Below are 27,572 nucleotides of genomic sequence, written 5' to 3'. Positions count from 1 at the left end.
CAGCCGTACCACATTCCTGAACTCAAGTGCTTTTCGCTTTTAATGCCAAAAACAACAAAATTCATTCATGTTCAATTGAAAAACAAACAATTCACAATATGCCATGTACCGTTACAAAGCAAATGACAATTGAAATGGAGCTTCTTTTTTTTTCCTGCTGAATAAAAACAATGTAGCACGTTGATGCTTAATCTTGCACCAGTAGAAATTCTGTTTGTTAATACTTCAGTGATAGTTTACATTCAATATCACACGCACAAGCACGCAAGGACGTGTTAACAAGGACACTTTGACCTGAAACTTAAAACGATCTTTTATCTTAATCTAATGTCCCCCCGCCCCTCAAAGAATTAAAAACTGTCAGTATGACGCAGTGAAAACCCTCAATATTAATAAACATACCGTTCAAAGATTTATATTTTTGTAAAGGCTGAATTATGTAGTCTTGGATTTCATTACAATGTTGCAGGTGTACCAACTGGAGTGGCCCGTGAGGCACCAAAAACAGAAAACTGGAAACACAGAAGAAAAGGGTCGCAGCGAAATCTCTTAAAATCAACTCAGTTGCATGTAAACTGATCTGAACGATGCCGGTTGACTGCACAATCACAGTGTGTGTTTGTGTGTGTCCACCTTTGAGGTAAACATGCATGATGACATCATCAAATTCCTCCTGTCTCTACTAGAAATAAAAAAAAAGTGGTCAATAAATGGCATGCTGCCTGTCGGCGTTCACAGTGACTCCAAGCATTGCGGAAATCTAACCTATGAGCCCTGCCAGTGTCGCTAGGACAGCAATATCTTTCTCTGGTTTCTGTGCGAAAGATAATAAGCGTCAGATCTTTGATGAGATTTCTGCTTGAAAGTGGCAACAGTAAATGTCTGATTTGTGTGTTTCTAGACTGAATGTCGCTAACATGCTAAGAATGTTCATGAAGGGTGAAAAGGAAGTCTGGATCAACTGGACTGAGCTACCAGTATGTTCTCGGAGCTACAGAATGAATGTGGTTACTGTAGTACACTGAAAAAAAAAAGGTATTTTTATTTCGTCAAGTGGTTGCACGACATAAAATCATCTGGTTCTAGCTACAGTACTTCAAAAAATCGAAATCCAGATGATTGTATTGTCTGCAGTCACAAAATAAAATGGAGTCATTTCAACATGCCATTTCTTTTCTGTGTAGCTAGCTAGCTAAACATGTGCCTGCTACATTTGTTCCCGCTAAATTGACAAATTAGGACCATTATGGAGGCAGCCCCATGTTGGAGTCTACTCGAAGGCTAAAAAGACGACATATGAGCATAACATAAGATCATTACTGGAAAGGGAAAACCAGGTGGAACAAATAAGTGGCCTCGCAACATAAAATAACAATTGCCACAAACGACACTGCGGAGTGGCCACATACTCAGTCCACGGTCTAATTGTCACTCAGTCTCAGCATAAATTAAGAACATGTTTAATAATGTGACATACGCCAAGTCTCCGCATTCATCTGACTCTTTATGTGCTGGTGTTTTGGCTAGCAACAGAGTTCAAACAGGCTAAGCATTTAACCGTGTTTTTATTTGCGGAAGGCGTTTATGTGAAATGATGATGCACCAGATGCTACTATTTGAGGAAACACAGTGGTTTAAGGAAAATACTTGCAATCGAAATGAAAGCATCGGGAGGATGTGATTAGTCTCACCCTGCTACACTAAAGCCGATTGAGGACAAAGCCTGAAGGAAAAATTAGCTTGGAGCCTCATGAATCACCGGGCGACATGTAGCGAGACTTGAAGAAGAAAAAAGAGGTCCAACTTTATGAAGGAGTGTAACCTCATCGAAGTCCAACTGCACGGATCTCTGCAGAATAAATTACAAGTAAACATGTGGAGCTAACTTGCGCTGCAAAATAAATAAAACGGCGGACAGCCTCGAAGGCGTTGTGAGGGTTTACACAGCAAACAACGGCACATTTGCCTTCGGTTGCAAGTTAAGACGCAGCAGATATTTGACTCCTGCTTTGACGCGTCTTCCGTTAAATTCGCAGTGACGTGTGGAATAAAATGTCAGTGAGCTGTCTAAGGAACAGTTTCTGCCTTCGGTTTTGACTTGAGTGAGAGGCCGCCTTTGGAAAAAACAAGCGCCGGATAGTTTGACAACAAAATAAGATCCTTGAGGGCTTTCTGAGAGTCTCCAACTGGAGTGTGGTGCCAAATATTTCTACAAATGCCTTCAGTTGTGACTCATTCCTAGCAAAAACTCGATTCCGAGGCCTGTCAGAGCCTTTCATGATCATTAGCATACTTGGCGACTGTTGTTCTTCTTTAACGTGACATCTGCTTAACTCGTCGCCAACTAATGGAAAGTTTTGTCTAAAAAATGATGTCTGTGTCTTGCATCTGAAGATGACGGAGCATCTGCCTTCGGTTGTGGCCCACTCGGCTCAGACACTTAGTTCTGCGCGCCAACCATGGCCAGGATTTTCCACCTTTTTTAAAACAATTGAAGGAAATTTTATTTTCTGGACTGCTGCTTTACTTCCATTGCAAAATTTAAAAACTAATTTTAAATAAAATACCATGACCTAACCTCAAAGGCTTTGTGAGGTTTTACACCAGTGCCAACGTCTTCTATGCTTTCCTTCGGTTGGGGTTCAGTCAGAGTGGACACTCGATACTGACCAGACTGCGTGTTCCTCGGCCAGCAATCGGTTACATTTGCAGTTAGTGTCTGCAAAAGCAGCTAACTGGTGACTGGGCAGTTTCTTCCGTGAGTTTTATCCTTCTAATAAAACAATGAACTATTGCATGACCAGCGCTGCTAAATAAAACATTAAAAAAGTGCTAACATCCTCAAAAGCTTAGGAGGGTTTGGAGTGGCAACGTCTTCTGCCTCTGCCTTCATTTGTGGCTCATTCAAAGCAAACGCTCGATTCTGAACCCGTCAGACCATACTTACCGTGGCCAAGAAGAAGTGACAATTGAAGTCTTTGCTGGACTGCTTTGTGACTTGCACTGGAAAAAAAAACCAACTTGCTCACATCCTTGGATGTTTCGTGACAGTTTGGAGTGCCGATATCTTTGCCTTTGGTTGTCGCCAAGGGGGAGCGAACTCTCGATTCTGAGGCCACCAGAACGGACCTGCAGTGACCACAACAGTTTTTTCCTTCGGGTTAGTCCTGGTATTAAAAAAAAAAAGTTGGTTGGACTGCTGCATGTCGTCAATGACAAGAAGCGCCCGCTATCCGTCACCTCCTCGCCAAACAAGCAAAAACCCAATGGATGACTCTTGGAATAAGCCTTTTCGAGTGTCACGACAGCTGCCAGGGTGGGTTGAAGAACTTGATGGCGTGGTTTTTGGCCCACTTGGCGAACACAGTCTTCTCCGTGATGAAGCGGTGCCCTCCGTAGGGGGCACTCTCGTGCAACAGGTACTCCGCGCACTCGTCCCGGTTTCCGGCCTCGTAATAGTGGTAGGGGACTTTGCGGTAGCCTTCGGTCCTGCGGACGGGAGAAAGAAGCTCCATTTTGTTTTTGGCCACTGTATTGTTTTGAAGAGGAAAGCGCAGAAAACTAAAACCGGGCTGAGTCGAGCAGTGTTGGTAGCATAGAGTGGAAAGAGGCGGAGTCTCACCTGCAATAAGTGTCGTTGATCATGCCGTAGACGTGAATCTCTTTGCACATGTCCATGGCGAGGATGAGCGTGAACCAGCCTGTGCTGAGGTACGACCCCGACTGGATCCTTTAAACACAAAACAAACACACGCACAAATCCTCAGCAGCGCCATAAGGCCGGCAGCCTTTATTTGTTTTGTATTTTTTATTTGGACCCCCCCTCCTACAAGGACGACACGGCGCTGCGTTTCATTTTTAATGATGCGAATGAGCAATGCCGCCCGCATCGGCTCAATCAAGCGTTTCTTCAGTTCCACCGCAGGGCGATAAGAAGCCACATGAATTGCTGCCACTGCTGCTGCTTATTTTTATTGCTTTGTTGTACAAAGGCCACTAACGAGCTACTTAGGATGCCTCAAGAATTTGAAATTGGTGCTGAAACAGGGGAGAATTTTGTTTTTTTCATCAGTGTATAAATATTTTTACAGGAAACCGAAAAGCTGTCATTATGACATTCGCGTTGTTGTGACATGATAAGTTTGTTGCGAGATCATTTTGGACCTTGTAACGTGAATGTTTGGTGTTGGGCGTGGTGTGAATGTGGTCTGAGTTTTATAAGAGTGGAATTTGGTGAAATTTCTGAGCAAAAACAGAAAACTGCTTTTTTTTTGTCATTATGTCTAGTATCTTTAGTGCTGTAAAACAGGGAAATGTTTTATGCCGTAATTCATATTTTGAGGCATTAAATTAAGGGACCAAAAGAAAATTATTTTGGTCATTGTATATTTTTAAAAATAATAAAGTTATTCAGGTATTCACACACTTATTCTACTAAAATATCAGAATCAACATCGGCATAAAAAATAAAAAAATCAAAAAATCAATATCTGTCGGGGGGGGGGGGCTAATTACATCATCACAAGTGGTCATTTTGACAAAATAATGACTGCTATTATCAGGACCTTGAATTTGAAGTATGACTAATTATGTTTTGTCGCACAATGATTTTGGTTTCTGTTACTGATGGACTCTTCAGTGTCACATTGAAGCGATTGGTGCCCTTTTTCTGCTTTCGTTCACGAGGTAAGCATATGAGGTTATATTGACAAAACATATATCCGAAAGCACACATCATGACTTTTAATTTGAGGTATGAAATGATGTGATTTGTTGAACAATGTTTTTTTGTTTTGTTTTGTTTTTAACCCATGGGTATCGCTGACATTTTATGTTTGAGGTTGTTACATAATCACGCGAGGTCATATTGTCAAAATAATTACATATCTGAAATGACATCACCATGACATTTAACATGAGGTATCACTTAATGCAGTTTATCCCCGAATTTTCACCAGTCAACGCGAACGTGTTGACTGGTGACCTTTAACCTCGGGTGATTTCCTGAAGGTCAAGGTGGATCACCACCCAATCAAACCAAACATTTGTGGGAAATATCAAGTCTTGAGGTGCTCATTTGTGACATTTAAAATGTGAAAAATCAAAACGGCCCAGAAACATATCACCATGTACAGTACACGATGTAAAGCATAACACAGCAGCCCACACACACACACACACAAAATGTCACCTCCGACGCAGGCTGTCAGCAGCCTTTCTCCCCTCCCCTCCCATCACATTGCGAAGCAGTTTCGTTGACAAACCAGAACAGAACATTCCCACTGGTGTTATATCATGAACGTGTAGATGTTCTGTTCCTGAAGGACAAAAAGACACTTCAAAAGTTTCAAAATGGAGGTCTCATCACGAAGCGGCAGATGCTGCACACTGGCTGACATGCCAAATATCCTTTTAATCTCACTTTATTAACGCCGATGTCACGCCTGTGTGATCGAGTTTCATAATCGGCTGCGAGCGTCTTGTCGGCGTTCAGTCGCGTGGAAAAATTGGCCTTTGAAATGAAAAACATAAAAGAATCAGTGGAACAGCTCAGCTGTGTTGCACTCAGAGATGGTTTTCATTATTTTTGGAGAAGAGACATGTATCGTAGACGCTATCAAATTAACAAAAAGACATGTTCTTCACTTGATCGTTACGGTCTGCCGGGACCAGGCTACTTATTGCGGAACAATTTCTTTGTACTTCCAGTTTATTGTCGTACACATTTAAAAAGTACAATGGACTGTACATTCCAATGAAATGACACACACACACACACACACGCACACACACGCTAAATAAGTGCTCCTGCGGCATTTGTGATTATTCTCCTCCCAAAAGTGTTTTTATCCATCCATCCATTCTCTGAACCGCTTTATCCTCACAAGGGTCGCGGGGTTGCTGGAGCCTATCCCAGCTGTCTTCAGGAAGTAGACGGAGAACACCCTGAACCGGTTGCCAGCCAATCGCAGGGCACACAGAGACGAACAACCATCTGCGCTCACACTCACACCTAAGGACAATTTAGAGTGTTCAATCAGCCTGCCAGGCATGTTTTTGTAATGAGGGAGGTAACGGGAATACCCGGAAAAAACCCACACAGGCACAGAAAAAACATGCAAACTCCACACAGGAAGGCCGGAGCCGGGATTGAACCCACGACCTCTGCACTGTGAGGCCAACGCACTAACCACTTGCCCACCAGGCCACCAGAATTTCCATTTATTTTTAGTTTTTTAGGGGTTTTTTTTTTTTTTGCTTTACAGTACATCGGAAAAATGTCATCGCGTGCAATATGCACAACACAAAAATGTGCAATAAGTTTCATATGGCATTGTATGCTTTTATCTGACTGACTGGTCAGAAACTTAAAATGTGAAAAGCCATGGCTAATATATAAATAGTGCTTTAGCGTCATCTTGTGGCATCTGTCTGTGTGTGTGTGTGTGTGTGTGTGTGTGTGTGTGTGTGTGTGTGTGTGTCCTGCCCCTCCTCCTTGTCAAGCAAGGGGGGAACATGCAAACTCCACACAGGTAAACTTCCACCAAGATTCCATCCAACCACGCAGCTCAGAAGCGAGAAGCAGATGTTCTAACCACTTGTCCACTGTGCAGTCCCCTGCACAATCCGATGAAAAAATATTTTAATGACTAACAAAAGCTGGCTAACACGTCGAATGCGCCGCCATAAACTCGTAGATGGCATCTTGGCCTCAAATGAATAATCTGTCGGAAAAGCGGGCGTGACAGCATGATTTAAGCCAGGTCGCTTATCTGCCGTCGTTGACCGAGAGCATCCGGCAGGAAGCCACTGCTCAGTCCGGCGGATGGCGCCGATAAACCTTGTGTGTGCTGTTTGCAGATTATGGCTGACAGATAACACCCGCGACAGGTTTTGGGTGAATAGAAAGTGGAACAGGAGGTCTCCTCAACCAGTAGAGGTTGCCATTAGTTAACCGCGCACTCGCAGCTGACAATGAGGCGCTCTAAAGTGGCCATGCCAGGGGAAGGCGCGTTTTCGGGATGCCGCCAGATTACCACTGATGCGAATGAATGCGCTCAAGGTCTTCTGTAGAGCAAGAAGGGCAACTAATCCCAGGGTCCCATTTGAATTTATCAGGAAAACAGAAATGATGAAAAACTGCTTGACGTTATCTTCCCACAACTGAATACGAGAGAGTTCTCAGTCTTTGCTGCACAATTTTCCTTGGCTTTCGAAACAACAGGGCAGGAAACTTAAAACTTCCCAGCCAAGTGCTCAGAAGGCGGGAAAGTGACTGTGGACTTTTCGCCTGCACCCGATCGCCATTTCACGAGGCACCTCATAAACGTCTCTTTTTAGGAAATGGCCTCCGGCGAAGTGTAAGTTACTTTGATGAGGACCCGTGAGGCCACTTGAAGAAAAAAGAAATGTAAAAATCACCCGCTGCTCCATCCACTCAGTCGGCACAGCACGAAAATCCTCTGGAATTATCCTCTCGCTGCGTGTTCTGGCAATATTTCCTACATTACGCTAATAGTAAGCACAGAGAAAAACACAGACTTTGCTTGTTTTTTTGTTTTTTTTAGTACTTCCTAGGGTTGTTGCTCAATGATTTTTGACGTTACTAGTGACTTTTTTTGGGGGGGAAGGGGGGGGGGGGGGTGAAAAATATAGATGTGCATGTTCTCCCCATGCCTGCGTGGGTTTTCTCTGGGTACTCTGGTTTCCTCCCACATTCTAAAAACATGCATGGCAGGCCAATTGAACACTCTAAAATTGTCCCTAGGTGTCAGTATGAGCGCGGATGGTTGTTCGTCTGTGTGTGCCCTGCAATTGCTTGGCGACCAGTTCAGGGTGTACCCCGCCTACCGCCCGAAGGCTGCTGGGAGAGGCTCCAACACGCCCGCGACCCTCGTGAGGATAAAGCGATTCAGAAAATGGATGGAATTTGGTGAAATTTCACCTTATAGGGTCACACTGACCAAATTGCAGATCAGAAAAGCTTTCATGTGAGATCTATGGTTTGCGCATAATGACATCAGGCCTCGATACCGTTGTGCTTGATCGCCATTTGGACTCACCTGTCCTTGCCCGTCTCCTTCTTGAAGACCATGTCGCAGTAGTTCATCCTGTCATCGGTGGTGGTGTAGATGCGCGCGTGCGGGTAGCTGTCGGCCGCCTGCCGCAACATGTTGTAGACAACTCCCTTGCCGTCGCTGCGCATGTTGCGCAGCGGGCCCCACACCACGTACACCGTGTCGTTGTTTTGGCCAAAGAAGTGCTGCGGCCTCTGCAGCAGCAGCGGCACGCTGGTGTGCGACACCACCCGCAGCGTGGTGCGCCGACCCACGTCGCGCTCGAACCCCCGCGTGGGAGCGTTGTTCATGCGCCAGATGCACGGCGAGCGGTCGATGAGCGCCCCCGCCGCCTGGCCAAGCATCTGGCCCGAACTGGACACCACGCTGCACAGCTCGCACTTCAGCTTCAGGGGCTGCCGTGGTCAACGGGGCAAAGAAACAGGACAAGATTAGCGTCTCACGCATTTCTTTTTTCGCCACTGACTTTTTGTGAACAAAGGACTTTGATTTGGCTCTTCGGTTCAAATTTCAGTCCATCGGTATATGCTTTTATTTTGGTAGGTTTCTATTTCCTGTTTTTGCTTGGTTAATAGGAACAGAGGTGGTTGCGACCAACTTTTTGTTAACAAAGGACACGTCAATCTGTGGTGTTGCTGGTTTTCTTTCGGTCAATTTCTATTGCTTTTTGATCAGTTTAACCAAGGGCTGATTTTGAACTAACTGTTTGTGAGCATATTGCTTTGATTTGGATCTGGAGAGGCATCGTGCATTTGAGTCCAACTGTTCAGCAGTTTAGAAGTTGAGTCAGCTCAAAATTTCAAGGCAACAAACTTCACTACAATTTGAAATATATTTTAACTTTAGCTAATGTGAAAATTGGCCTTCCTGCATTTTCAACAAAGAAATAAGTTGACAGAACTAAGTGTTCCTTGTGTTCTCCTCCAACTTCAAGACATAAAAAAAAAAACCTCAGCAAATTATTTTGGAGCAAACATCTTACTTCCTTTGGTGTGCTAACTAACATTATCGCCATAATGTCAGTCATCTATCTACATGTTTATTATTTGATTTTATGTTAACTGTTTAGTAAAGGGCTTTGTTTGCAGCGGTTGTGAAAGCGCGATATAAATCAGGATGTATTGTCTGTTAAAGTTGTTCCAACTTAAATGACTGTGTTAGCTCGCCAAAATACAAGCTGTGTGTTTTTACAGCGTTGGCATCTCCTTCCCGTTTTGTTCCTTTTGATAGGACACTTATCAGATTTGGTAATAAATTTTTTTGTCAACAAAGCACTTGATTTGGATCTTCAGTGACTTGTACCTGTGCCGAGATGATGTCAACTGCTATGTTAGCTTCTTAAGCTATCTGCCATATGCTTGTCTAGTTTTTACCATTTTTTCTCCCTTTATAGTTGTGTAAAAGGTAATGGTTAACTTCCTGTTCCCTCTGCGGGTTGGGAGAGTAATTTTATTAGGCAGTGGTTAACATCTCTTTTTACGTCAGATGGTAACGAATGTTAAAATGCGATTTCAGACATTGTCCGGACCACTTTGTAAGGTAACACCGCACTCAACGTAATCATACCGACGCTACACTTTTACTCCCTTTTAATATGAGTGCAATGACAATATTATAGGGATGTTTTTTGGCCAAGGAGGAGTATGAAGGAGCCCATCAAATATATGGATGCGATCATAACTTATCTGGGTTTTAAGAGCGGCGTATAATATCCCCGTCAGCGAGTACGTTAATTGGATGGGCCCCGGGAGGTTACGACGCAGAACCGAGAGGTGCGGAAGCATCGTCGTTAAGTGGCTGTAGAACATTATAGCTACGAATCGGTTACACTTTCAGATGCCTGCGAGGAGCCCTCAAGCCATGGATCTTTACACTTTATAGTCCCCAAAATAAAAACGGGCCTGAACGTTCATCGCTCTCCCATCAGGTATTACAAATCTTGATTTACATGACAATTATTCATCCAGTTCTTAGAGATTGGTTGATTAAAAAAGTAGTAATTCATTTTTCGGCTTTTTTTTCCCTTCATCATTAAATAATTTGTTATATTGAATAATACATTGCTATATTGAATAATAAAAACCGCTTAAGTATAAGCAATTTTACAAATTAGCTTTTTTTTTTTAAATCAAAGAGTTGGTTAAATATAATTCAATGAACTATAAATAATATAATTGACCATTAACAAATTATTTAAGTACCAATTGGTGGCAGTAATGTGCCATTAAGATGGGCTGCCAATCACCAGTACCGCCACAGAAGAAGAAAGGTACAGTGTCACATAATTTTTTTTCCTTTAACGTTATCTGCAGATGACCTGGCCCATTTGTCCATTTCAAAAATAAAATGTGACCCTTGAGCACGATAGTTTGCTCATCCCTGTAAGTAAATAAAATCAAACATTAGCATCTACCGCAGGCATATTTTGTAATCCTGCCACATCCATTAAAAAGCGGAGAGTGGGCATTTGGGGAAAATGCAACGTTAATTTTGCTCAATCGCCTTTGTGCTACGAACTTCACATCGCAGTTGATTAAAATGTGCAAGGCGGCCTTCATTAATAGGCTGTGATTATTACATTAGCGCAATCGTTCCCGGCGGACGCGTCCGCCTACGCTGAGTCATTTTCCCCTGAAAGACGTTCTTGTGCTTGTCTGTTGACGGGTGAACAACATCCTCTGAATTGCCAATAATTTGCGCTGAATGAAAATCCTATTAATGAAAACCCAGGAAGTGCAAACCTACCAAAATAAAAGCAGAATAGCACAAACATTTGTTCGGAGAAGATGCACATAAAAGTGTTTTTTCACAAAAATTTGCCCAATACAGGCAATGATGCGAGTCCTATCAAGAAAACAAAAACAGGAAATAGAAACCTAACAAAATAAAATTGGTAACAGCACAAATAGATGAAGTCTCTGAAACCAAAACTCAACTCAACTGTATTTATAGAGCACTTTAAAAACAAACACCGCTATAAAAAAGTTTTGTATATAGAGCAAAAATAAGTCGGATCACAATTAATAACAAAGACTGTAAAAGCATCCATGTCAGTCTTTTGTTGACAAAAGCCACCAACAATGACCTATGGTGGCGTTTTGGTCCATGTTAAGGGAAGGAAGGAAGGAAGTTCAGAGCAATAAATTCCAAAGCTTGACATTAATTCGTCTTTTTCCACAGTGAGCCCCTCTGGTTTTCCCGGCTGCCTGCTCCTCGGCTTGTAATGTCTGGGAATTAAGACGCTTTGATATTTCAATTTCCATAAATTGCACGGGGAGCATCTAGCAGCGAGCCTTTTGAAGGCAGCAGAATGGGATCACGGAGCGCGGTACAATAGCGACAAGCAAACATCAAACGAAGACATTTTCCCCCCATCCGGTGACTTCATGAATTAAGCCAACGCTTGACGAAATGCACCTTCGCAATAGGTTGGATGACATTCAGGCCTATTTGTCAGGGTCCGACATGAAGCCCTTTTGGCAAATAATGCAGGTTTGTTTACTGCATGAGACTATGAAGTTGGAAAGTATGACTGGGTGACATCCATCCATTTTCTAATCCGCTTACTGTATCCTCATGAGGTTCGTGGGCGTGTTGGAGCCTATCCCAGCTGACATCGGGCAGTGGGCGGGGGACACCCTGAACTGGTTGCCAGCCAATCGCAGGGCACATAGAGACGAACAACCATTCGCGCTCACACTCACACCTAGGGGCAATTTTAAGTGTTCCATTTTACCTCCCACGCATGTTTTTGGAATGAGGGGGGAAACCGGAGTACCCGGAGAAAACCCACGCAGGCATAGGGAGAACATGCAACATGAACCCTGCACCTCTGCAGTGAGGCGGATGTGCTAACCAGTCGCACACCGTGTCGCCTGGCTGGGTAACTCAGCTGAAAACATTACGTCATGTCGAACTCCTTTTACAACCCCAAAAAAGAAAAAAACACTCACTTCCATTTTGGGAATGCTGACATAGCCTGGGTGAGGTTTGAAAGCTTGGTAGGGCTGCTTGGACGGCGCCCAGTGGCCACTGAATGCGGGCTGCCACGGGAAGTAGGGCTTCTCGGCCAGGTGGACGGCCACCACGAAGAGTGACACCGCCGCTACGAGGCCAGTGGCAATCACCGACTTCTTCTGTGGGCGAGAGATGAAGAAAGATGTTTTACGGCACTTGGCAACAACGACAAACAAGCGACAAGCGTATTGTCTCTTTGCAAGATGAAGAGCAAGGAAGTGACATCAAAGAAAAAGAATCGAGGGGAAGTGGAGGGAAGTAAGAGGACGTGAAAGAAGGAGAGAGAGGAAGCGAAAAGGAAGATGGAGACGAGGTCTAAAGAAAGAGGAGAAAGTGAGAACGGATTGAGAGGAAGCAGTCAAGAGGAGCGAGAGAGAGCGTGAATAGATTGCAGCGTGAATTGTGCATGACTGTGCATGCAATTGACAATTCCCGAACAATTAATAATCAACCTTGTTCTAAGGGTGAAAATCAGCTTGTTTACCGGCACATGATTAGTTGAAACTGGCATTCAAAGGGGCGCTTGCGTGGGGCAAGCCGCACTCCAGCTCCGTCAACAAGTGCTTCATTGGGAGCAGCTAATCGCGTTGGGAATTAGAATATATTTTTAACCATTTATATGCAGGGTGTTTTGCACTACTTGGTCTCTCGGGTGGGGAATACACCCTGCAAAAAGCCCAGGAAATAAAAACACCAAGAAAGCTTTTCCGAGGTAACTGCCTCTCAGAAGTTTTTGGTTCTGTTCTGGGGCTGCCTTGCTTGCGTGCGTGTTGGGTAGAATGAGATTTTGAAACTACGTCAAGGCATTCTGGAGAGAAATGTACTGCCTGGTATCAGAAGACTTGGTCTGAGTTATGTTCTGGTGCTGCTTTGCTACATATGCTGTCCAAACGTAAGCCAAAGTACCCAAAAATCAAAAGAGAAACATTAGGGCACAGTTTGATGCTTGCACTTCCATCCAACTCCAACAGAGGGCGCGATTGCCTCGGTACCTCCTGTTGATTTTTTAAAAACAAAATCATTATTTATTTATTTATGACATGGGAGCAAAAATCCTTCAATCCAGGTCAAACAAGCGCTAATCTGCTAGCATCCCTAAGGGAGCTTCATGTGCCCTGAAAAACAAAGGTGACCGGCCGTGCATGACCTTGATGTGAGCTCAGTGAGAAGCCATTAGGCTAATGCATACCTCACATCTAATGGAACATAATCCCCCCCCCGAGGATGAAGCACTAATGTTTGCTCTTTCTATTCTCGAAAACACACACACACACACACACATTTCGTTTTTTATAATAACAATGGACAAGTAGGTCAAAAAAAATCCTGCCTTTGCAACAAAGACGACACAGCAATTTTCTACCATCAAAAGGCATTCCACAGTGCCGCAATGACAGTTTTCTGTTGCCTTATTGTGTGGAATGTAATTGTCACGGTCCAACAAGTATTTTGTCACTCCAGGCAAGGAAGTTGTGGCTTCTAGAAAACGGGATTTTTCAAGCTGTGCTTTCAATTTTTCCATTTTTTTTCTTCGAAGGTGGCACCAGATGAAAACTGCAACGAGACATGGGGCTGGTTTTTTTTCACAATGAACGACATTTGCGACAGGGTTTAGTTCCCATCCCACAAGAATAGTCAAGATTCACTGTAGTATTTTCCTAATCCAAAAAAAAAATACAAGTTGTTAATTCACTCAAGTAGCTTAAATTTAAGATGTTCGCGTCATGCAAACAGTTGCAACGACGCCAAATAAGATAGCGGGATTTTCTGCTGGCTCAGAGGTCCGCCTCAAGGGTGTCGAGAGCTCGCGGTGAGCCGCTCCACAGCGTAAGTCGAGGGAAAGGCGGAAAAAGCCGGTGAGAAAGTAAAAGGAGGATTACGGCGGTTTGTCACAGACGAGGTGGCGATCCCACACTTGACGTGATGGGATCAAGCCGGGCTTTGCCGGCTTGGACGCTTAGCCTTGGAGTGAATCACTTTGCCATTTAGGCAGTCTGCGCAGAGCTGTTCACACAAGGTCGCCTGTTGATTGGTCGGTTCCGAGGCTTTGGGAGCGCCTGCGTGTCATGAATGCAAATCAGGTTTCCCACACTCTTGACACGACACAGGGTCCATCTGGCCCGTGTAAAATCTTTTCGATGAGTCAGTCTTTGCCGGTCCACTGGAAATGGCCAAAATGTCTGTTTGAATCCAAAATGGCAAAACTTTCCTATCTTTCCAGGCATGGGTACTTGAGACTTTTTTGTGTTACCCAATTTTATATTGCTAAATGTAATTGGCTTCAAATCACCATTTAAAAGATCACATTTCTTCCATCTGAGCTGCTCTCAGTTGACACACTGAGTCAGTGACCAGTTCTGTCCTCTTTTTACATGATGTTTCCACTTTTAGTGCTCTGCAAAATAATGATGTCTGGCTAGGATTTTGAAATCATCGGAAGTTTTATGCACGTTAATGCACTTTTGATGATACAAATCACACCTTGCGATTTAACACAGGTGATATTTGACTCTAAAATCTGTTTGCCAAAAGTGCTGAATTGCAAACGAGTTCGTAGCAAATCAGTGAGTAGCAACCATTATGTATAACTCTTTGTTAGAGGAATCTATGAGCAAAATTGTATCATGTTTAAAGTTTCATTTAATCTGGACACATATAAACGTTCGGGTGCGTATCCAGCACCCCCAAATTCCTGTGCACAAAGCCAGAGGGCTGTTGAAGTCCACAATTAGCACGTCAATACAGGTGGGCGATCACGGGGGAGAGGGCGAAACTCGGTCACAAAAGGGGAATGAATAATTCGGGAACAGCAGTTGAACAACAAAAGACGAGTTGAGAACACCCGCCGCGCCCAGACGACATTGGCCATCCGCAAAGTCTAAAACATGCTAATTTGATGTAGACCAGCCAGAAAAGGCGCCAATGTACTGGTGGTTCAATGTTTAACACAGGTAACCCATCACTACCGAGGGGCCGGACCGTGGGTGCGGTATGCAAATATCGGGGGCAGTGTTTTCCTTGTATGTTACAATAAAAGCCTGAATTGCCGGGAAGGGAGCTGGAGTGTGTATCATCGGAGCAACTAACCATCGTTCGCTCTCAGAGATCCGCTCCCGCCGATATTGAAGTCAATTTGCCTGTGTGCCGAGTCATTTCTTTAACTTTGTCCGAGAAAATCTCTGACACTCTTACAACATTTACCACAAAAAAATGGAGCTCCTTTTAACAGGCATTTGAACTTTAAGTACAAAACACTGAACAACAATATTTAGACCCACGATGGAAGTTTTACTTTTTTCCCCCAATTCAATACATTCCCGTACACCTAGGGGTACACTACCGCTTGTTGGGAAACACTGCTTTCAGGGACAAAAACATTCGACCACATGGCTTGTTTTTGTATGTCCACTTTTGTATGTAAACATAATCTGAGTGAGCTAGAAATTGTCACACACGGGGACCCAACGCTGACACTACAAGTCCCACAATGCACTGCAAAGGCTGACTACGTTAGCCTTTAGGGGACCAAAAAATATATATATCAGCACCTCTTTTTTTCTCTGACACATCCACTTGGGAAGTGACAGTCGAAATAGAACGAGCTTGTCGGTATGTGACGCACACCACTGAAATTACAGACCCCAGAATGCACCCCGAAACGTTCACATTCGAGGGGCACCCCGGCAGGCCGTGAGCTCATCTCACACTTAAAACATTTTCACGTGGATGATAACCAATACTTGTTAATGATGCTGACATGCGTCACGTGATATCCAGAAACACCAGCGTGCACAATGACATGCCTAGCAGCATGACAACAGGCCCACTTTCACGCTAATTTAAATAGACTTCCCGAAAAAAGGGGTAGCGCCAAGCGGACCCCGCCAAATGAGGACATACATTGCCCGCGTTGTGCATCACCTTCATCGGCGTGCACGATGTCATCTTCACGCGTTGTTTTCGTTCCTATCAAGGCAGAAAAAAAACACAGACACACTTACACACACTACGCCCCCCCGCACTCCCCTCGCTTGGTCCGTCTCCCTCCGTTCACTCGCTCACCTTCCACATCCAGGCCATCTTTATTTCCACGTTGCTCGGTGAACGCTCGTCAGCAGCACCGCTGCACCATGGAAGGTCTCCCGGGACATTCGGTGGGGCAGGGGAAAAAAAGGCCGAAAAGCAACTGTAGGGTTAGTACCGTTATTCGTCTTCTCTGCGGCCCTTTTCCACCTTCCCTCCCTCCACATCCTAAAGTGGAGCTGCTGCGAACAGACTACGCTGCCATCCTATTGGTCCGCAGGAGCGAAAGGATCCGCCCACTCACCCTCCCGCTCTACTGTTGCTTGAGCGTGAGACACGTGACCTTGGTGTCCACTTCCTGACTGAGAACAACACTGTCTGGATTGGAAGCCCCAATTCGAAACCCAAATTTAAAACCCTTATTTGGATCACCGTAAACCCGTCTTGAAACCATAATTTCAAAACATAATCTCGCCCTGAAACGGCATAAGACTCATTTGAAAAAGCATACAACTCATTTGAAACCCTAATATAATATCCCACTGTGGATTGAAACCCTAATTTGAAACCAGTCTTGTCTTAAAACCATAACGCTAACTTGAAACCAATTGAAATCCTATCTCTGTGAAACCATACCATGTCTTAATAATGACATGGTTTTGTATGCAGCAATGGCTGTTTGAAAGTGCTCTATAAAATGTATAGTTAAATTGAGAGTTGAGTTGAGTTAAAACCCAAGTTGAAATCCTACTCTTGTTTCAAACCCTATTACAAACTTGAAATTCCTTATTTCAAACACTAATCTTGGCTTCAAAACCTAATTTTGAAACCAACCGTTTTGAAATCCTAACCCACTTTGTCTTGAAACCCTAATTTGAACCCCAACCATGGCTTCATATCCTAATTTGAAACTCTTACATTGGTTTTGAACCCATACTCGTAACTTCAACATTTACATAACTCATAATATAATTTTGTCCATTACTCTTTTGTCCAATACTTTTACATTTTGTCCTTACTAGTGGAGGATAGGGGGAATAGATTTAGTGCGAGTGGTGTATTCATACAGGTAACAGTGCCATCTAGCGTTGTATGACAGAACAGAAGCAACACTACCTAAGGAGCACATCTAAACATTTATTGCCTGAAGGAAACAAATAAGTTACATATTCATATTCACACGAAATGTTTTTTATACAGAAGATAAAATAAAATGGGGCGCTCAATTCACATTTCATTATTTAAGTAACCGTTTGATCCACATACTGTAAATTAGCCGTTTTAGGAAATGGATGGAAACTAGAGTCCTTGTGTGATATAGGATTTCAATATTGTTTGATGGCGAGTTTCGCAGACAGGAATGTTTAGTGAGGACAATTTCGGAGTGTGTCCGTGCAAGTGTAACAAATTAACATACGAGGGTTAGCTGAGGAGCTCCGGCTTCAGGCCGAGCTTCTGCAACACGTCCTCGGGCATGCACAGTACAGGATTCACTGCCTTGATCTTCTCATCTCCCAGCAGGGAGAGTCCGGCGATACCAAACAGAGTGTGGAACGGGTCCACCTACGCAAAGGGACGAGTTAGCAATGATACCGCGTCGGAAAGGTCGATTGACAGGTTTGCGCTCACCATATCGCCCGGTCGGTCGGCAAAGCCTCCCGTCTCCTCGTCTTGGCAGGCCAGGATGAAGGAGCGCAGCTTGTCCTTGTCGATCCAGTGAATCTTGCCGATGATTCGGAGAGATGCCAGAACCCACCAGGAGTAGCACACATCCGGAAGCTGGAACAAGCCGAGATGGTGAAATTTCCCACAATGCTTTGCTGGATCCCGCTACATTTACAACATGTCTTTCATTGCCAGACTCCTTCATATTGCTCAAGTAAAATAAGCAAAATATTAGCAACCAGTCTCAGAGTAAGCATTTGTAGCATAACGGTGAACACTTGCAAGAACCTTCTCGGGCCGCCCATTGAGGCCACCTGACGGCAGCTGCCTCTCGCAGAGCCACCAGCCTAGCAGGTCGGCGTTGAGCTGGTGCAGCTGGCCCGTCAGCGACAGGAAGCCCGTGCAGCAATAAATCTGGCAAACCGAGACGCTGCGGTTACTGACCGCAAGTTTGGAAAGAACAATTGCCATGATTCTTCCACACAGCTGAAAAGATGATTGCCCAGCGCTTGAACTAAATATGAACACGACAAGACGTTAAGATGCCGTTTACCTGACCGGCGTGAGACTCTGACCCGGGCCTGCAGCCGAAACCACCGTCGAAGTTCATACAGGACAAGACGAACTCCACCGCCTTGTCCACATCGATGGCGTCCATCTTACCCTGTTGGGGATGGGGGACGGCGGCCATTTTATGGATGAGGACTGGGACAGGCAAAACAAGCACGGCAATGAAAATGACGCACCAGTAATGAAAGAGTGGCCACTGCGCAGAAGGAAAATCTTGTGTCGATTTCACCTGAGGAGGCAAAAGAAATAAAAATGTCAAACTTGAACAAACTCCTGCACCAACCAAAAGGTCAAGACAGCAACTAAATTCATCACATGTGACAAATGCGAATGAGATCCTTTTGCACCAATCAGGAGCAGGTCCAGATGAACAACAAATGTAAATTTCAAAACCTGTTGTGAAACCCTCATTTTGAAACCCTGACTTCAAACCATAACCTTGTCTGGAAACCCTAATTCAAACCCTTTATTGTCAAGAAAACCCCGAAATGAAGATAAAGATTGTTTTGAAACTCTAATCAATTCGCGATCTATATTTGAAGCCCTAACCCTGCATTGAAACCCAAGCCTTTTCTTGAAATGTGAACCTGTCTTGCAACCCTAATCTTTTCTTAAAACCCTAATATGAAACTCTCACTTGAAACTCCAACCCTGCCTTGAATTCCTAACCCAGAGTCAAAACCCCTCCCCTTGTTTGGAAATGTTCATGTGTTTCCCTAAACTTGTCACAAAACCCTAGTTTGAAAACAGAAATGCGGCTGCAAACCCTCATTTAAAACCCCAACCATGAAATCCTATTGGTGTTAATCATATTGTTCCAATGTTGAAGTGGGGGTGCCAATTCCTCTGATATTGTTTATATTATTCTAGTTCCATACCCCATTTATCTCCTGCAAATGATCCGTCGACCTGCTGCAGCCCTTTGACGTACTCCACAATTTTGTCCACGTCCAGTGCGTCCACGCTGTCATACAAACACAGAATCTGCCAGGGGTGGTATGAAAAAAAAATGTTGATGACTGGAGGGCCAGCGGAATCATGAGAGCATGTGTGCTAATGTGTCATCACCTGCACAGCGCTGAGCGTGTAGAGCAAGTGTGGGTCATGGCCAATGCTGGCGCCAACGCCGCCGCATTCATGCTGACACGCCGTAATGAAGTCCACAATCTCCTGGCGGTTCATGCGCGGCAGCTGAGACATCAGGTCCATCACCGTCAGACCCCAGTAGATGCCGCTCATTCGCAGGTACTCAGACAGCGTGTACTCCTGCTCACGCACACATGACAGTATTTCCTCAAATAGCAGGCCTCAACTCTTTTAATAGGAGCCCAGCTCCAATTAGTCTGTGTCATTCCCTGAAGACAAATAAATGCTTGCCTTAAATAGCTTGTGTCGTGTCTTGAAATAGTAAATTGAAACCTTAACCCAGCAGCGAAATTGTATTAAATTTTATTTCAATCCCGGTGTACTAAGATTAACAGGCAGCTCAACTCCTTTTTGCAACGTTTGCACCAAGGAACAGGTATATGCTGTGGTTGGCACTATTTATAAAAAAAAAAAAAGTAGAAATGTATTTCAGAAAAAAAAGTACAATAGATTGTACCCCAACATGAATGTGCTGCTCAGGGAGGGCTTGACAACTCATTTGAAAGAATTACCATGTTTTGAAACACTAATTCGAAACCCTACTCCTGACTCAAGAATTTAAACAATATTTTGTGACACGACCTTTCTGACAGAAATGGCGTTGAACACTCACATAGTCATCCTTTTTGGAGCCATAAGCAGCGATGTAGTCTGCATGTTTGTCCAGTAGGAGAGTGTGGGGGGCGTCAGGACTAATGAAGACGTCTTTCACTTGAGTACCCTGACATAAAAAAATGTTAACAAATACAGCACCGCTGAAGTATGAACAGCTCGAGAATTCCAATGTAAAAGCGCTAAATGCTACACCAAATGCTAACCATTTTTAGCTGCCATGTCAATCTCTTGACAACGACCAAGTTGTACTCAACGGAGCATACCGATGCGTTCATTCACGCTCGCTACATGTTCATATTAAAACTTTCAACAAGATAAATAGATAGAGGATCTTTACCATGCCGAAATTTGACGCATGATCATACAGGGACCTGCTCTTCTTCGATGATTGTCAACAACAGTGACAGACGGACGGAAAGACAGAAGGGGCTTTGCTGCCACCAGGACCTTGGAGAGCGAAGTGCAAGTGTAATAATTGTATTTGCTTAATTCATCTTCCTCAAACGCAATACTAATCAGAATACAGTTTTAAGAACAGTAGAGGGGCACGGAACACGTTGTTATAAATTATGAAGAACATTTTTGTTTGATTTCCCCTTTAAAGCTCCGGGTAATCGTCAGCTGCCAAACCTGTTTGCACATCCCTGCACAGCAGGTGGCGGAAATTTCCAAAGAGATGTATTCCGCCCGTAAATTAAAAGAGAAAGAGGCACACCAATAAGCTAAAGATGTCAATGGAGTCGTCAAGAGTCACCGACGTGAAAATGTTGAAAAAGTTAGTGAGGGAGCAGCTTATTGAGGCCGCCGACGAAATCTTCGGACTGTTTGAAAGAACGATTGCGTCGTACGAGGAGCAGCTTTGCCGTGCGAGAGAGGAGACCGAGCGTCAAAGACAACAACTAGAGGCTATTTGCAAGACTAATATTGTGCTATGTGCCGAAGGTCTGTTCTCTCAACTTTCCGCAATGTCTTGTTTACAGAACAAGAGTTTTGTGTAAATATCTAATCAGACCATTGTTTTTCAAAGCAACTGCAACGAAGAGTTGCTCTTGACCTACTCAATGTGATCAAGTGCCTTCAAATTTTACTTGAGCTTGATGGAGGACAGTCGTATTTTACTAAGCGTATATCACAAACAATTTTAGTTGAGTTTTTTTTTCGCTGCCCGCAGTCTCCTCTTGAATATATTTTAAACTTTCCATGCAAATGGCCACACAGCGGTTAACAAAACTAACCACCGCAGACTATATAATCTAAAATATTCTAATGTATCTATCTTTTCTACTGGAGCAAGACAACAAGCGTTGCCAGTAAATTTCAAAGCTGTTGTACAAGCTTTTTATGGCTGTGTACCGAAGACTGTGCAGGCAGCACCTACTTTTTTTTTTGTCGTTGTGAACAAAATGCCTTGACAGAAGCCCCCCTCCCACCTCACAATTTAAGACTAGTTGATCCAAACTCTGTTGCTTGTGTCCTGCAGATGTCCAGGTGCTGGCTGCTCATCAGGAAGAACTCCCCGTTCAGCTGCAACACAGTAGCTCCAATTCGGAGGAGGAGGAGTCTCTACAGCACTCGCTTGTTAAAGAGGAAGAGCCACAGCCCCATGATGTTGTGGAAGAAGAGAAGCATCAACAGCCCCTCCGTGTTAAGAAGGAAGAGGAGCCAGGTGATGTCGGCAACTTACCACTGACTCGATTCTCTATGCAGGGTGAAGACAATGAAAATGGACCTTCTCCTGACTTGCTACAGCTTCATGCTCACAGTCCAAGTGGTGACCACTCAGGAGGACCACCACCCGGTGACCTCTTAGCTCCATTGCCAGATATTGACGAGACTAAAGAACTTTGTAGAAGCGACGTAAACTCAGCAGGTTACTGGAAGAGAACTTCAAAAATGCGCCCAAAACGTTTCACCTGCTCCGTTTGTGGAAAAACATTCTCTCAAAAGGCACACTTTACAGCCCACAGGAGAACACATGAGCAAGAAAGACGCTTTAGTTGCTCAATGTGCGATAAAACATTCATTCAAAAGGCAAGCTTGGTATCACATATTAGAATGCACACTGGAGAAAAGCCCTTCAGTTGTCCAGTTTGCGGAAAAACATTCACTCGAAAAGACTGCATGGAAACGCACATGAGAATACACACGGGAGAAAAACCTTTTGCTTGCTCATTTTGTGGTAGGGCATTCACTCTTAAGCAAAACATGTTCAGGCACATGAGAATGCACACGGGATAAAATGAAAATCTTTAGTTGCTCAACTTGTTATAAAAACAGGAGAAAAACGTTGTTGCTCATTGTTAAGCAAATGCTATCCTCAAGAGTCGGTCACAGCAACCCAGAAATCTCATGGTCGACATGATCAAGGCACTCAATTGTCGTTCATGTACACCCATGATAGAGGTAGCGGGGAGAAGCCATCATTGAGGAAACTGGAATCCTACAACAATACGCATGTCCCAAGCTACTGCTCTGCAAAGCTTGGGCCAAAAATGTTTGATTTACACAAATCAAAATTTCCCATTGAAATGCTAATTGTGTTCCAATAAACTGGCACTAGTTGTGCTACTTTAAAAGTGCATGGCCGAGTGGTTAACATCAGGAGTTGGATTCACCAACAATAAAATTACATTTTAAACTCCACAAGGTAACTTTTTTGCCTCCGTCAAAGCTTTATGAGAACAGGTAACAGACACAGATAACGTTTGTAGCAAAACACTGAGGACATGATTTTTCTCAGTTTGGCATTTGTACATTGGACTTTCATATTTCAACTCCCATTCTAATGGCATGTGTGTCATTTGTTTGAAGGGTTATAATTATATAGGCACACCCCCAATCTGGACTCCATTGAGCAAGGCAGCAGGTGACAAAGGGGAATTAAATGCAAAGAAAAAATGAGTTACTTGAATTGTGTTTTTACACATGTGTACACACACACACAAGGCTTATTTCTTAGCTTTTGCCAAGTGTTCGCGGGCAACAATGAGCCTCTGGATCTGAGCAGTGCCTTCGTAGATCTAAAAAAAAAAAGAAAATGTTACAACACATTAGCTGGCCGTGGAAGTACGGAATGTTATTGCAGGGGGGCTCTTCAAGTCCCGAGTGAACACCTTTACTTACAAACGACTTGCAAGCCTATTTTGACAAAAGAAGAGAATGTACTTGTTTAAAAGTGGTCGAGAAATAAACTCAAATGCAGAGATCTGAAAAATCAACTTAAACACAGTAACAAAGCATTTGTAGTTGGTTCCGTACTTCCCACCCTGGCAAAACATCACATTGCGGAATCATCGCAGCCCCGCCCACCTGGTAGATCTTGGCGTCGCGCATCAGCTTCTCCACCGGGTACTCGCTGTTGAAGCCGTTGCCGCCAAAGACCTGCACGGCGTCCGAGGCCACCTGGTTGGCAATGTCGCCGGCAAAGGCCTTGGCGATGGAGGCGTAATAGGTGTTGCGCCGGCCGCGATCCACCTCCCAGGCGGCGCGCTGGTACGCCATGCGCGCCAGCTCCACCTTCATCGCCATCTCGGCCAGCAGGAAGGAGACTGCCTGGTGCTGCCAGAGAAGATGCACCCTTTTACACTGCTGGTAAAATGTCTTATCGTCTTAGGGCCAATCATGATGTATGCATGTGTGAAGGAGGCAACGGATCCCACAATAAAATACATTTGCATTTCTTAACACTTTGAAACAAACCTCAGCGATCACTTTGCCGAACGTTTTCCTCTCCAAAGCGTAAGCGGTGGCTTCGTCGAGGGCCCTCTGAGCCAGCCCGGTGGCTCCAGCCGCCACCTGTGCAACATTATCAGCAAATCTAATTTACTAAACGTCATGTTCAAAACGACACGACTTTGCCATCATGTTACTTACGGGCGGCCGAGTCTTATCAAAGGCACCCATGGCGATCTTGAACCCGGCACCCTCGCCGAGCAGGACGTTCTCCTTTGGAATCCTCACTTCCTCAAAAGTGATGCCTCGTGTGTCTGAACACCTCTGGCCCATGTTCCTTTCCTGAGGTCCCAAGCGGGGGAGATGACACACGCACACAATTAGAATTGCTTGTTTGTCAAATAGTGACCACCCCTCTGAATAATTTCCCACCTTTGAGCCATGCCAACTATTTTACATTAGAAAAATCTCAGAGGACAGCACTTTATAAATATGTCACAAAACATACTGTATGTCTCACGAAATAATTGATCATTCTGTTGTACGAATGGTCACAGGTGAATTAGGCCAGTCACACATTTTTTCGGTGGCATCTTGTTGCCAAGGAACTGCCACATTGAGCTCAAGAGATTCATTTCGACCAGGAGTGGCCAACCAGTCACGGGCGAAGAGCTACAATTTTGACTGTGCCACTGCAAAGGGCACACAGAAACGTCCCCCATAAGTCACATTAGGGATCGCGAAGATGTAGCCAATCGACAAGTTAGCATCATTAAGAAGTGCTTTCATCACAACCCTTTAGCTCCGCCTCCAATCATCCCAGCAAGAAAAAAAGTATTCCGCATTCGCCGGAGACAAACTTTTTTTAACCTTTGTGTATTTTGATGGAAGAAATTTGATTCAGACACGTGGGTTACAAAGAGTTACCATGTGAACAAAACAGTATTTCGATCCATAAAGGATCATTCAAGTGTTTTTTGTTATTGTAAAGTGTCCTTGGGTGTCTTGAAAGGCGCTTATAAATAAAATCTATTATTATTATTATTATTATTCACTCAAAGGCTCATAAGGCCTTGGAAACAGGACAAATGGTACGCTAAACATCTTACCTTCCTTCCTATTTGGATTCCGGGCGTGTCCACATCCACAATGAAGCCAGTGAAAGCCTTGTTGGTGGGGCATTTGGGATCAGAGTGAGTGCGGGCCAACAGGAAGTACCTGGCAACAAAAGAACAAATGAAACACAATCCAGAGAAGATTGATCACAAATTCATTGTTCAAGTGCACATTACCAGTTGGCTTTGCCGCCGTTTGTGATCCACATCTTCTGGCCGTTGACCACGTACTCATCGCCAGTCTTCACTGCCCGGGTCTTGATGCCTGCCACGTCTGAGCCCGCCCCCGGCTCCGTGACACAATACGCCTGCAGGAGATCACAGAATACCGGTACATGATTTAAATATGTCCATCCATTTTCCGAGCCGCTTACCCTCACAAGGGTTGTGCATAGCTTCATATTGGCTCATGTCACGTTGTACCTGACAAACGTGATTTTTCTTGTAAAAGCTTATGTGACCCAAAATATTTGAATTGGGCGTTACACCTGCGACATCGTGACTGCAATCACCCATGATTAAAATTTCAGAATGGCAGCAAAACTTGATCGACGGCCGACCACTCATGAAAAGTCTTTGCAGAATCCTGCAACAGTTCGACTATGAGCATACTTACTGGGCGAAAAACCACCAAAGGAAAAATAAAATTGTACTTACACACATTAGCGGCTCCTCAGTCATCCTCCCCAGATATTTCTTCTTCTGTGTCTCATTACCAGCTATAATGACAGGCATTTGCTGTAGGGCACGGAGACACATTTTACAATTCAAATGAAATATTTTACCATTGAAGTGTTTGCCATGGAATTAGCAGAAACAATTTAGAGCTCTTACCCCGAGAGAATTTGCCTCGATGGCAGTTTGGACTCCCGTGCAACCGTAGGCCAGCTCTTCCGTGATCAGGCAGTTGTCGAAGATGGACAAGCCCATTCCACCTTATATTTTAAACAATCAACAAATTAACATTTCAATGAAAAATGGAAAAACGTGCCATGCAAACGTACCATACTCCTCTCCGATGTGACCATTCATCAGACCCAGCTCCCACGCTTTTTTGATGATAGGTAATGGGTACTGCAAACCGCAAGGCAATCAAGTCAAATTGTAATGCTGTAAATTTATCTTGACACACCGCATCACCCAGACTCACCTCCCCAGTTCTGTCGTACTCTGCCGCGTGTGGGACAATTTCCTCTCGTGCGAACTTGCGAGCAAGCTGTTGGAACTCTCGCTGTTGATCCGTGAACTCTGCGGCACAGACAGCAAAAGGACTGTTAAACGTGTGAAACGAGCACTCCCTCAATGAAGAGATTCTACCAATGGACAGGATATATTTTCTACTGTGACAACTTTCTCAGATTTTTGATGCATGATTGGAGAGAATTATTTCTTGGTCATGTAAAACACTTCCATTTTAAAAAATATTTAAATTGATGGTTTCACACTGGGGGATGATGGAGAACTTTTGACTCTACTAAAAAATGTAAAATATATTGTAAGATGACAGTTTGTTCTAACCGAGCAATTTGATTATACAACAGAAATTACGCAACAGGAATGTGACTTTTAACTTTTCATAATTGCTCCTCCACACAGGTGTTTCAACCCATTCATTAATTTGGCCAAAATCAGTCAGTGATTATTTCGCATTGCTGATTGCGACTGTTAAAAACACAGTGTCACAAAGCTGCATTTGATTTAAAGTATGGATGGTCGTCAGTTGAAAATGAAAGTAAGAAAGAAGCCCAGAAATGTCACCACAAAGGGGCACCGGTGTGATTAAATGATAGCAAGTGTACAAACAGGGTTGGACACTCAGCATAATAAAGCGGCCAACATTTTGCATTTTCAGAGTACTTTATGTAACTGTCAAAACAAGCAGCTTCATTTGTGTATTTGCTGCATAAATACATAAGGTAACTATTAATTTTCCAATCCGGTTGCACCTTTTCCGAAAACTGCTCCAGGATTTGACAACTCGATTTTCAAATTAAGATTTCCCAGCTGTGTTTGGACAATTGTGTTTCCGAATTAACCCACCAATCAATAAATCATCTCCATCAACCGAGGTGACAAAAAAAAAGTCTCAAGATCTTGAGACCACCCACCAAACGAGAAGCCAGTAGCTGCTGCGGTCTTCTCGCCGGAGATTTTAGCTTCAGCGGCGGTGGCACTGGAGCTTTGGAGCCGAACGACGCCGCAGCGCATCCCGGTTCTGAGTACCTGGAAGTAGTTGTGGGTAACCACAATTCAGTCCCCGAATAACCAGTGACATTATGACAGCAGTTCGATTGGGGTATTTGTGAATACACTTGAAGATTAAAAGCCGTTAAAAATACCGTTAAAAACCAGCTAACGTTAGCCGTATGTGTACTTCATTTGCTAGCACGTCTACACATCGGCGCGCCATTTTATAAAGAAAACAAGCACATGGTGACTTGATTCACCTTGTTGGTTGTTGTTTGGATACAAGTAGATAACGTTTGAAAAATGATTAAAAACTCACCTTATTCAAGAGCATCGTTGCGACTTCAACTCAGATTGAGCCCCCCCTCGAATATGACTGCCCGCTCGCCCAATCACGGTGGTGCGTTCAGTCACGTGGCCTCAGCGGGCTCTCGGAGAGTGAACTTTGCCCTAGTGCTCGTGTGTGGAACCTCACCTTTCACAC

The 27,572-nt window shown here is 44.1% G+C and overlaps 5 protein-coding genes across 13 annotated transcripts in view; 2 read left to right on the top strand and 3 right to left on the bottom strand.

The window, feature by feature from the left end:
- pigk (phosphatidylinositol glycan anchor biosynthesis, class K) overlaps window positions 1–2,577 on the top strand; it is a 53,890-nt gene extending 51,313 nt beyond the window's left edge. The window contains exon 11 of the mRNA XM_086128795.1: window positions 2,395–2,577. Within this exon, the coding sequence (XP_085984921.1) occupies window positions 2,395–2,562 (168 nt within the window). The 3' untranslated portion in view covers window positions 2,563–2,577. The remainder of the gene's footprint in view (window positions 1–2,394) is intronic.
- st6galnac3 (ST6 (alpha-N-acetyl-neuraminyl-2,3-beta-galactosyl-1,3)-N-acetylgalactosaminide alpha-2,6-sialyltransferase 3) lies at window positions 18–16,361 on the bottom strand. Of its 4 annotated transcripts, XR_015102802.1 has the most exons (7): window positions 16,158–16,361; window positions 15,996–16,061; window positions 12,032–12,214; window positions 8,064–8,473; window positions 3,623–3,730; window positions 2,579–3,489; window positions 18–2,477 (listed from the first exon to the last, which is right to left on the bottom strand). XR_015102802.1 is itself a non-coding variant. In XM_086128806.1 (6 exons), the coding sequence occupies exons 1-6, from the start codon at window positions 16,173–16,175 to the stop codon at window positions 3,300–3,302; spliced, it is 975 nt and encodes a 324-aa protein (XP_085984932.1). In that variant the 5' UTR covers window positions 16,176–16,361; the 3' UTR covers window positions 18–3,299. The 4 variants fall into 4 exon arrangements, 3 of the variants coding, with proteins under 3 accessions (XP_085984932.1, XP_085984934.1, XP_085984935.1); XM_086128806.1 differs by having other exon boundaries at window positions 18–3,489; XM_086128808.1 differs by having other exon boundaries at window positions 18–3,489; window positions 16,017–16,061.
- Window positions 16,362–17,235: 874 nt separating this feature from the next.
- On the bottom strand, window positions 17,236–21,689 carry rabggtb (Rab geranylgeranyltransferase subunit beta). Of its 6 annotated transcripts, none has more exons than XM_086128800.1 (10): window positions 21,545–21,689; window positions 20,452–20,561; window positions 20,113–20,220; window positions 19,422–19,619; window positions 19,232–19,337; window positions 18,530–18,582; window positions 18,337–18,447; window positions 18,072–18,197; window positions 17,748–17,897; window positions 17,236–17,681 (listed from the first exon to the last, which is right to left on the bottom strand). In XM_086128800.1, exons 2-10 carry the CDS (start codon window positions 20,452–20,454, stop codon window positions 17,541–17,543), a joined length of 996 nt encoding a protein of 331 aa, XP_085984926.1. In that variant the 5' UTR covers window positions 20,455–20,561; window positions 21,545–21,689; the 3' UTR covers window positions 17,236–17,540. The 6 variants fall into 6 exon arrangements, with proteins under 6 accessions (XP_085984926.1, XP_085984925.1, XP_085984927.1 ...); XM_086128799.1 differs by having other exon boundaries at window positions 21,550–21,689; XM_086128801.1 differs by having other exon boundaries at window positions 21,493–21,625.
- On the top strand, window positions 20,787–23,152 carry LOC147195171 (uncharacterized). The gene is made up of 2 exons (XM_086128810.1): window positions 20,787–21,056; window positions 21,595–23,152. Exons 1-2 carry the CDS (start codon window positions 20,843–20,845, stop codon window positions 22,350–22,352), a joined length of 972 nt encoding a protein of 323 aa, XP_085984936.1. The 5' UTR covers window positions 20,787–20,842; the 3' UTR covers window positions 22,353–23,152.
- Window positions 22,763–27,503, bottom strand: acadm (acyl-CoA dehydrogenase medium chain). Its single transcript, XM_086128794.1, has 12 exons — window positions 27,408–27,503; window positions 27,010–27,124; window positions 26,052–26,149; window positions 25,906–25,975; window positions 25,736–25,836; window positions 25,559–25,639; window positions 25,079–25,209; window positions 24,896–25,004; window positions 23,988–24,128; window positions 23,814–23,909; window positions 23,424–23,672; window positions 22,763–23,134 (listed from the first exon to the last, which is right to left on the bottom strand). The coding sequence occupies exons 1-12, from the start codon at window positions 27,420–27,422 to the stop codon at window positions 23,063–23,065; spliced, it is 1,278 nt and encodes a 425-aa protein (XP_085984920.1). The 5' UTR covers window positions 27,423–27,503; the 3' UTR covers window positions 22,763–23,062.
- Between the last annotated feature and the right edge of the window lie 69 nt (window positions 27,504–27,572).

This window comes from Hippocampus guttulatus, chromosome 14 (genome assembly GCF_054856545.1).
Source record: "Hippocampus guttulatus isolate MCC_2025c chromosome 14, RoL_Hgut_1.0, whole genome shotgun sequence".
Classification (NCBI taxonomy): domain Eukaryota; kingdom Metazoa; phylum Chordata; class Actinopteri; order Syngnathiformes; family Syngnathidae; genus Hippocampus; species Hippocampus guttulatus.
Note: the sequence above shows the minus strand (reverse complement) of the source record. Positions and strands in the feature narration are given on the sequence as shown.

Excerpts from the sequence above, each read along its gene's own strand:
- st6galnac3 (XM_086128806.1), bottom strand. Across the intron at positions 8,474-12,031 it reads TCAGCATTCCCAAAATGGAA|CCCCTGAAGCTGAAGTGCGA; the intron begins GTGAGTGTTTTT and ends TGACCACGGCAG. Across the intron at positions 3,731-8,063 it reads AAGGAGACGGGCAAGGACAG|GATCCAGTCGGGGTCGTACC; the intron begins GTGAGTCCAAAT and ends TTGTGTTTAAAG.
- rabggtb (XM_086128798.1), bottom strand. The coding sequence starts at position 20,389 with ATGAACGCATCGGTATGCTCCGTTGAGTACAACTTGGTCGTTGTCAAG. Across the intron at positions 20,221-20,317 it reads TGACATGGCAGCTAAAAATG|GGTACTCAAGTGAAAGACGT; the intron begins GTTAGCATTTGG and ends TTTTTATGTCAG. Across the intron at positions 19,338-19,421 it reads ACACGCTCAGCGCTGTGCAG|ATTCTGTGTTTGTATGACAG; the intron begins GTGATGACACAT and ends CACCCCTGGCAG.
- LOC147195171 (XM_086128810.1), top strand. The coding sequence starts at position 20,843 with ATGTCAATGGAGTCGTCAAGAGTCACCGACGTGAAAATGTTGAAAAAG. Across the intron at positions 21,057-21,594 it reads TATTGTGCTATGTGCCGAAG|ATGTCCAGGTGCTGGCTGCT; the intron begins GTCTGTTCTCTC and ends TGTGTCCTGCAG.
- acadm (XM_086128794.1), bottom strand. Across the intron at positions 26,150-27,009 it reads AGCTACTGGCTTCTCGTTTG|AGTTCACGGATCAACAGCGA; the intron begins GTGGGTGGTCTC and ends TCTGTGCCGCAG. Across the intron at positions 25,210-25,558 it reads CTGAGGAGCCGCTAATGTGT|GCGTATTGTGTCACGGAGCC; the intron begins GTAAGTACAATT and ends GATCTCCTGCAG.